Raw genomic sequence first — 9310 nt, forward strand, 5'->3', positions numbered from 1 at the left:
AGCTTGCAGTGAGCCGAGATCGCGTCACTGCACTGCAGCCTGGGCGACAGAGCGACACTCCGTCTCAAAACAAACAAACAAACAAACAAAGAAACCGGGTCTTCCGTTTGTCTTATGAGACAAAACAGGGTTTCATATATGTACAGATCCAATAAATAAAGGTTGAAAATATTAACAGATGTAAAGAGGAGTGACAGGGAGACTGGAGACAAAAAAGAGACAAGGAGAGAAGCAGACAAGAAAGTTAAGAGAAGGAACAGAGAGATATTTACAGAAGAGGCAAGAAAATGGATGGACCTGGAATTCTAGACAAATTGATTCCTATCTCCACAGCCTGCTTTTTCTCTACGCTCCAGACAAAGCTGGATTTGAATCCTGGCCTTACCTTTAATATCTGTGCAGCCTTGAGCGACTCACTTAACTTCTCTGAGCCTTTATTTTTCTCATCCATAAAACTGGGATTAAAAACCTATGGCCAGGCTCGGCGGCTCACGCCTGTATTCCCAGCACTTTAGGAGGCAGAGTCATGCGAATCACGAGGTCAGAAGGGCGAGACCATCCTGGCCAACATGGTGAAACCCCGTCTCTACTAAAAATGCAGAAATTAGCTGGATGTAGTGGTGCGCACCTGTAATCCCAGCTACTCGGGAGGCTGAGGTAGGAGAATTATTTAAACCCCGAAGGTGGAGATTGCAGTGAGCCGAAATAGCGCCAGTGCACCTCAGCCTGGCGAGAAAGCCAGACTCCATCTCAAAAAACAACAACAACAACAACAACAAAAACAAAACAAAAAAAACGAATTAAGGCCTGTTGCGGTGACTCATGCCTATAATGCCAGCACGTTGGAAGGCCGAGGCGGCAGATTGCTGGAGTGCAAGGAGTTCAAGACCAGCCTGGGCAACATGATGAAACCCTGTCTCTACAAGAAATACAAAAGCTAGCCAGGCGTTGTGGCCTATGCCTGTGGTCACAACTACTTATGAGGCTGAGGTGGGAGGATCACTTGAGCCTGGGAGATGGAGTTTGCAGTGAGCAAAGATCACCTCACTACATTCCAACCTGGGTAACAGAGCGAGACCCTGTCTCAAAAAACAACAACAACAAAACACCTCACTTAAAGGGTACTGATAATATGGAAGCATTTTGTATTGTATATGTTATTGTTCTTATTATCTTTGCATCTTCACTTGGGTTTCCCTGGTCAAGACAGTTGTTCCCTCTTTCTTCTCTGCAACATTAGAGGTCTTGCCACTTTTCCAGTCGTGCCACATTGTACTGACCCCACAAGGCCTCCTGAATGGACACAGAAATGATTCTAAGGGCGGAATAGATTATTCTAAGAGGAATAGATGCCTCACTAGTTCATGCTCAGGCTCATACCCCCTCCACCACTCTAGCCTTCAAACTAGCTATTACAGTATCTTCCAGGTAGTTAACTTCCCTTACTATCCCCCTGAAAATGTAGACTCTGTCCCTAGTAATCATTGGAACAATCCAATTCAACTCAATGAAATAATACATATAAAAGTTCCTTGTAATTGTAAAGTGCTTTAAAAATATTAAAAACTATTTACAATAATAATTCTTATTAAATAAATAAAATACCATGTATCAATACCACATATTGATTACTTCCATATGCTGTAAAATAACTTTTTAAATGAGCATTAATATATTATGTGCCTGTCAAAGGCACATGATGGATAAGAAAAGTGCACAAGTGGCTGGGCGTGGTGGCTTACGCCTGTAATCCCTGCACTTTGGGAGGCTGAGGCAGGCGGATCATGAGGTCAAGAGATTGAGACCATCCTAGCCAACATGGTGAAACCCTGTGTCTACTAAAAACACCCACACACACACACAAAAAAAATTAGCCGGATGTGGTGGCAGGTGACTGTAGTCCCAGCTACTCAGGAGGCTGAGGCAGGAGAATGGTATGAACCTGGGAGGTGGAGATTGCAGTGAGCAGACATCACACCACTGCACTCCATCCTGGGTGACAGAGCAGGATACCGTCTCAAAAAAAAAAAAAAAGAAAAGAAAAGAAAAGAAAAGTGCACAAGTACATGTGTTTTCTCAGTGGAATTATTGTTCACATTTGGGAAGCTACTCTCTAAACTTGGGTAATTTCTCTACTCCTCTGGTTGTCTTATTTCTCCTTCTGTAATTATCTCTTCCCATTCCCTATTCCTTAATCTTAGTAACCACCCTCTCAATCAAATAGCTATCCTATGGCTCTGGAAGATCATCTCCCTATTAATCTGGATAAATACACGCTATTCTAAGAAGTTATATTTATTTACTCATGGCTATTTTTTAACCTAGGTAAAGAGACCCCACAACACAGGTAACATCTTCCACACTACAGCTGCATAACTCTGTTCTCTAACAATTGATGTCTTACCAGGAGAAGAAGGAATGGACCCAAAGGAGAGGTGGACACTTCTAAGAATACCCACAAATGAAGAAGGTGGAAAAAAAGAACACAAGGAAGACCTAAGGGGAATGAAGGAAATGAGAGTAGTATGGGGGAGTTCTTGATGGAAAGGGAATTCTCTTTCCCAAATACTCTCTCTTAAGATTTCTGAGTATCTTACTGTCTTGCGGGTACAACAGGATAGCAGAGGTAAGGGACTAATGCCACAGTGCTACTCCACCTTAACTGACCCTCTACGCTGAAGCCCCTCATCTCTATTTCAACTCTAGCATTCATTCTCCTTGCTACCAGGACAAAGGTCAAGTCATACCTGGAGCTAGGAAACAAAGCCCTCTCAAGTCTGAATATGCATTTTATGAGGAGAAACAGTAGAAGAGGGAACCAGGAGGAAGGCAGAAATGCCCTGACGACCTCATGCCCTGGTACACCACTTGCCTTTACTCTCTGGATTAAACAGCATTAGGGAGCCAAGAAAGGAAACACATGTGGTGTCTGGAGACCTGTGCCTGCCTGTCCCAGTCCCACACCCAGTCATCTCACCACACCCTTCACCACCTCACTTTACGTTCTCCCCCAGTCCAGGAACTAGGAACTACGGAGAGAGAAGCCAAGGGAGAGGAGGAAGAGGAAACTAACCATTCCCTGCCCAACCCCAGCCCCACACCCAGCACCACCAACAGGTGAGCAAGCTTCCGAGGAAACGCAGAGGGCATCCTGTGAGCAGCAAACACGTCTGAGCCTGGAAAAGACGCAGAGAAGTAAAAGATCAAAGGCGAGGTAGGGGCGGGGAGGAGAGTGGGAGACACAAAAGGAAAACAAAAAGTGGGGGATCATGAGAAGTAGAGGCAGGAAATAACAGGGCTTCAGACTTGGGTGCAGAGTGGAGGTGGAGGACACAGCACAGATGGCATAAGAATTAATATTTCCCTGGTTCCCGCCAGGGACTCCTTTCTCAGCCTTGTAAGGAGTGCACAAAGGTGGCAAGGAAGCACCTTGCTCCTCTTCCTGGTTCTAAGGAAAAGGTGACCTTGAGCCAATGGGTGTCTTTCCCAGTGCCTGCCTCTAACCCTGTGCTTTCTCCATATCCTCCTCTGGTATCTGTGTTTATTCCGCGGTTTCCCCGCGGCTGCCCCCGGGAGAAGGGAGAGGTGGCTGGGGCAGGCCGATAGCAGAGAATACGTTGGGCAATGTCACCCTTCCACACCCACAGGGTAGATGGATCGGGTTTCGGTTTAAACCGAGGGGTTTGGGGGAAGGGTGTTGGGGTTTAGCTAGTCCACACGGGTGCTGTCCTCCACTTGGTGCTGAAATGTGGGCCGCCACATCCCGGGGGCGGGTCGGGGCTACATCCCCGGCTTTAGACGCGCGAGTCTCAGGTCCCGCTAATTACCTGGCGGGTGCTGCCCACCCCTGCCCCCGCGCACCTAGCGCGGTGGCAGGGGGGAAGGCGGGGCCTCGGGGAGCCCCACCCCTGGAGACTGCGGCTGGGGCCTCCCCGTCCTCCGCCCGCCTGCCACTAGCTCATTGGCCTCTCCTGCAGTCTGGTTGGCACCGGCTCACATTCCGGCTCCAGCCTCCAATCCGACCCCCATTTCGGCTGCAGCCTCGGACCTAGCTCCGGCCCTCAGTCTATTGGGTTGCATCCTCCCTCCCTGTTCCGGATCCTATCTTGCGCCAGCGCCTACTCCAGGATCCCGTAGCCAGACCTCAAGCCATGGCTGGTCCCTTCTCCCGTCTGCTGTCCACCCGCCCGGGAATCAGGCTCCTGGCTTTGGCCGGAGCGGGGTCTCTAGCCGCTGGGTTTCTGCTCCGACCGGAACCTGTACGAGCAGCCAGTGAACGAAGGAGGCTGTATCCCCCGAGGTAACAGTGCCTGAGGCGCGGGAGGAGGCGGGGGCAGGTGGTGATTGAAGGTGCGGGTAGAAATGAGAATCCGGGCAACAGAAAAGGGCTATAATCACGAAGGCCCTGGAGCTGGAGGGCTGTACAGTCTGCAGACCTCAGTGGGGTGGGGGTAGGGGCCAAAACCATGAAGCAAGAACATTCCTGGGGACCTGCCAAGACCACCTCTGGCCCTACGAGTTCTAGCTGCACTCGCTGCCCGAATCCCTAATTATAAAGCCGGGAACTATCCTTTTCACTCCCCTCCATCTCCTTCCCTCGTTTCCTCAATTCCTGTCCTTGAGGCTTTTCCCCTCCTCCATCCCTAGTGTTGTGTCATGGGAGGAAAGAACTGAGCAGTTCTGGAGAAACTGAGTTGGCCAGCCAGAGGCAACTAGAACTACTAGAAAAGCATAGACTCTGAAAGTCCCTAAAGAGATTACCAAGGTTTAGCCTCTTTCTAATTTCCCCTCCTCCCACGGAGCAAAGCCAGACATGGCCAACTGGACAGCTCCCAGGTAACTGCATTAGGTCTAGGGTCTGTGCCCTCCCTCCATGGTCATTGGGTACCCCCTCCCCAGCGCTGAGTACCCAGACCTCCGAAAGCACAACAACTGCATGGCCAGTCACCTGACCCCAGCAGTCTATGCACGGCTCTGCGACAAGACCACACCCACTGGTTGGACGTTAGATCAGTGTATCCAGACTGGCGTGGACAACCCTGGCCACCCCTTCATCAAGACTGTGGGCATGGTGGCTGGAGATGAGGAGACCTATGAGGTAGGGGGTCCCCAGAGTCTCCCTGATGATCCAACTCATCTTCCCAGTCATCCCAGCTCCTTCCCCCTAAAGACCTCTCACTTTCCCCCAAGACTCTGAACCCCCCCATTCTTAAGTGTTCTGACCCAGTGAAATCAATGCACAGTTGAAGTCTGGGGAGGGATTCCCTCTCCTTAACCATCTCTCCCTCTTAACTCCCCTTAGGTATTTGCTGACCTGTTTGATCCTGTGATCCAAGAGCGACACAATGGATATGACCCCCGGACAATGAAGCACACCACGGATCTGGATGCCAGTAAAGTGAGTTCAAATATCCCACTTCTGATCTGCATTGCTTGTGTACAACACTGTATCTCCCATCCCTTCAGCTTATTTCCTGACTCATGGTCATTACACTGCTGAGCTTTTAATCTTAATGTAAGGAAAGAATCATATCTTAAGGGGCAGCATATATGGAGATGAAAGGATAGATAAGAATGACTATGGCCCGAGGTGGGCGGTTTGGGGAAGGGTCTGCAATGCCCCCTTCAATTGGAGTGCTTTCCCAACCGGCCTCTTCTTCCAATGCACGCAAGTAGAATGCACAAAGAGTCCTCTAATGCCTAAGGAAGATCTCTCCTTTCCCAGGGGCCCTCAGTTCCCACCGTGTTTCTGTGACTTATATTCATTTCCCTTATCTCCCAGATCCGTTCTGGCTACTTTGATGAGAGGTATGTATTGTCCTCTAGAGTCAGAACTGGCCGAAGCATCCGAGGACTCAGTCTGCCTCCAGCTTGCACTCGAGCAGAGCGACGGGAGGTGGAACGTGTTGTGGTGGATGCACTGAGTGGCCTGAAGGGTGACCTGGCTGGACGTTACTATAGGCTCAGTGAGATGACAGAGGCTGAACAGCAGCAGCTGATTGATGTGAGGGTCTTAAGAGGGCGCTGGTTGGTGGGAGCAGATGGAAAAAAGAGCCAGAGGGAAGGCTGCACCAGATGAGACATGGGCTCTGAGAGGCCCAGGGGCCACCATGAAGATTCTTAACCCAAGTCCCATTACTCTTCCCAGGACCACTTTCTGTTTGATAAGCCTGTGTCCCCATTGCTGACTGCAGCAGGAATGGCTCGAGACTGGCCAGATGCTCGTGGAATTTGGTATGAGGCTGCTCCTTACCTCTTTTGTCTTCATGCCTTCATAAATGCTTTTTTTCCCCTCTATCTCTCCCAATTCTTGCCTTGCCTCTTGAACACTGTCCCTCTCCTGCCCTCAGGCACAACAACGAGAAGAGCTTCCTGATCTGGGTGAATGAGGAGGATCATACACGGGTCATCTCCATGGAGAAGGGTGGCAACATGAAGAGAGTGTTTGAAAGATTCTGCCGAGGCCTCAAAGAGGTTGGAAAAGATTGTGTAGGGGAACTAGGTGGGAGGACATAAGGAAAACCAAAGCGTAGCATAAATAGATCATGTAATTTATCAACCCACCCAGGACATGTCTAATAGTAAAAAGGACTATCTAGGACTCACTCTAGGAATAAAGGTATAAACCAGCTGGGACCATACTGGGAAAACCAGGACATGTGGTCACCCTAAGATTAGGAAAAGAAAGAGTGTCAGGAACCTTAGGAAGTGAATAAGGCAGTTGCCGGATAATGCAAGAAAGGAATAACTGAGACGTCAGGTCAGTGCCTGGGATGTGTGCAGTGGAATGGTGAGGTATGCAGAAAAGGAAAACATTTGAGCTTAGATTGATGTTGGCAGGGAGAGGTTGCTGTGTTCATGACTCCAATATAACCACCCAGTTCTGAGCCAAGGTAGGCCTTGACTGGGTTATATCATTCTTGTTAAAGTATCAGGTCGAGGCTTTAAGTTGAGAGTTGGGAGGGAGACTGGGGAAGGTGGATAGAATGGTTCGAGTTCTAGAATATGGCTCTACATGAGAGGTTGAACTGAATCATCAATCCTACATAGACTGGGTCTCCATATTCAAGTCTACATTAGAAATCCCATAAACTCAATTCAATCTTACTGTATGTTCTCAAACATACAGTTCTATTTTAGGTTTGCAAAGAAAAAGGGCTCCTCTTTTAGATTCTGAGAAGTTTCTACTATTTTAGGCAAGTAATAGATAATATATTCTGACTATGAGTGGGTCGGGAAGTACCTTTAAATTATATGCCACAGTTTCCTCGTCTGTAAAATTGGGATAATGAGATTTTCTACATTTTAGGTTGTTGTGGGGATTAAATGAAATACAGGTAAAGTACTTGGTCCAAAGTAAGTGCTTAATAAGTGTTAAAGTGTTAGCTGCACTATTATTCTAGATGGAAGGGCTTCCCCCATGTTCAGCATGTAAGATACGCCCTATGCCATGGTTCTTTCTGAACTATAAACAGGATCCTGTTACTCACGTTGGGTAGTGGTCTTTGTGACCGTCACTCTGGTAGATCCCTTGTCTCTTCAATCTAATAGTCATCTTCATGACTACGTGGTTAAGTGAAGCAAAACGCCTTCCCCCTGCCCCTATTCCTATGAATCTGGCTTTTCTGCTCTGTTTTCATCTTTCTCTGCATTGACACAGGTGCTCCGTTCACAGCTAACAGAACGTTATCTTACCTCTTCCTGGCAAAGCTTACACCTTCATCTTCTGTCTGAAAGGACCCTTCCAAGCTCTAGGCTCATTAGCAAAGCAAAGATAATTGATGCATGCAGAACTCATTGCATAATCAGTCCTCTCTCAGTTCAGTTTACCACCTCTGTTCATTTCCCTAGATCATCCCTAATACACCACTCCTTCGAGTTTTCTTCTTCCACATATTATTTCACAATCTCATTATTATGCACATCATAATTTTGCATCATGCATGCATGAAAACAATAACAAGCCATTTTCATAAAAAAAGACCAGTGTCATCCATTCACAGCCAAGTTTCTGTTCTAGACATATTTCTAGTGTTCTTGTGTGTCTAGCTAAGGGAGGGTCCAGGGTTAATGAAATATCCCTGATTTTTCATTAACAAAACTTTTGTGGACTCAGGTGGAGCAACTTATCCAAGAACGTGGCTGGGAGTTCATGTGGAATGAGCGTTTGGGATACATCTTGACCTGTCCATCTAACCTGGGCACTGGACTTCGGGCAGGAGTGCACATCAAACTGCCCCTGCTAAGCAAAGTAAAGGAGTTGTGGGGTTACAGAGGGGTGTGAGTAAGGAAGGGTGAGTTGTGGATGGGGAGGGAGTGGACCCTTTGAAAAGGAGCCAAATATGTTGTAGCTAAAGGGTCAGGGGACAAGCCAGGCACAGCGGCTCATGCCTGTAATCCCAGCACTCGGGAGGCCAAGGTGGGCCGATTACCTGAGCCCAGGAGTTCAAGACCAGCATGGGCAACCTGGCGAAACCCCATCTCTACTATAAATGCAAAAGTTAGCTGGGTGTAATGGAGGCTGAGGTGAGAGGATCACTTAAGCCTGGGAAATTGAGGCTTCAGTGACCTGTGATCACTCCAGCCTGGGTGACAGAGAGAGATTCTGTCGGAAAAAAAAAAAAAAAGTCAGGAAACAGAGCTCTGAGCAGGTTCAGGGCTCTTTCAGGTAGGACTAGTCTCTGCCTCTATCAACCGTGCTCCCAATCCCTATCTCCTCTCTAGGATAGCCGCTTCCCAAAGATCCTGGAGAACCTAAGACTCCAAAAGCGTGGTACTGGAGGAGTGGACACTGCTGCCACAGGCGGTGTCTTTGATATTTCTAATTTGGACCGACTAGGCAAATCAGAGGTGAGATCCTAAGGGATTAGGGTGAGGAGAGCTATAGGTCTGTGGGGGCTGAAATATGGCAGTGAGTGAGCCTCCGGGATGTAACATAATCTGAAATGAAATTCAGGTCGAGTAGGGAGGCAACTGGAAATCAGCAGGCAAGTCAGTCAGTGCTAAAGAAAAGCTCAGATTGTAGGAAGCAGAGATCAAAGATTAGTGTCCTTCAGGTGGAGCTTGTGCAGCTGGTCATCGATGGAGTAAACTATTTGATTGATTGTGAACGGCGTCTGGAGAGAGGCCAGGATATCCGCATCCCCACACCTGTCATCCACACCAAGCATTAACTCCCCACCACCAGCTGATGACTCAAGATTCCCAGGAGTTCTGCTCATTCTAATGATGGCCCATTCTACTTGCTCTGGACCTGCCCCCGCATCCCCTGCCTCCATCCTAGTAAAGACTCCTTGCTATGCTGCAGCTG

At 48.3% G+C, this 9310-nt stretch overlaps 1 protein-coding gene across 3 annotated transcripts; it reads left to right on the forward strand.

Annotated features, from left to right (window-relative positions):
• The first annotated feature begins 3003 nt into the window (after positions 1-3003).
• LOC103246095 (creatine kinase U-type, mitochondrial) lies at positions 3004-9304 on the forward strand. 3 transcript variants are annotated; one of them, XM_073012110.1, is made up of 10 exons: positions 3004-3117; positions 4041-4300; positions 4900-5098; positions 5303-5398; positions 5783-6004; positions 6149-6234; positions 6351-6474; positions 8117-8251; positions 8725-8850; positions 9057-9304. In XM_073012110.1, the coding sequence occupies exons 2-10, from the start codon at positions 4152-4154 to the stop codon at positions 9171-9173; spliced, it is 1254 nt and encodes a 417-aa protein (XP_072868211.1). In that variant the 5' UTR covers positions 3004-3117; positions 4041-4151; the 3' UTR covers positions 9174-9304. The 3 variants fall into 3 exon arrangements, with proteins under 3 accessions (XP_072868211.1, XP_037851549.2, XP_037851550.2); XM_037995621.2 differs by lacking the exon at positions 3004-3117 and having other exon boundaries at positions 3824-4300; XM_037995622.2 differs by lacking the exons at positions 3004-3117; positions 4041-4300; positions 4900-5098 and having other exon boundaries at positions 5827-6004.
• Positions 9305-9310: the final 6 nt, after the last annotated feature.

Source organism: Chlorocebus sabaeus, chromosome 26 (genome assembly GCF_047675955.1).
Source record: "Chlorocebus sabaeus isolate Y175 chromosome 26, mChlSab1.0.hap1, whole genome shotgun sequence".
NCBI classification, from domain to species: domain Eukaryota; kingdom Metazoa; phylum Chordata; class Mammalia; order Primates; family Cercopithecidae; genus Chlorocebus; species Chlorocebus sabaeus.

Coding starts and splice junctions, on each gene's coding strand:
- LOC103246095 (XM_073012110.1), top strand. CDS start 4,152: ATGGCTGGTCCCTTCTCCCGTCTGCTGTCCACCCGCCCGGGAATCAGG. Junction 6,005..6,148: donor AACAGCAGCAGCTGATTGAT/GTGAGGGTCTTA, acceptor TACTCTTCCCAG/GACCACTTTCTGTTTGATAA. Junction 6,475..8,116: donor TCTGCCGAGGCCTCAAAGAG/GTTGGAAAAGAT, acceptor TTGTGGACTCAG/GTGGAGCAACTTATCCAAGA.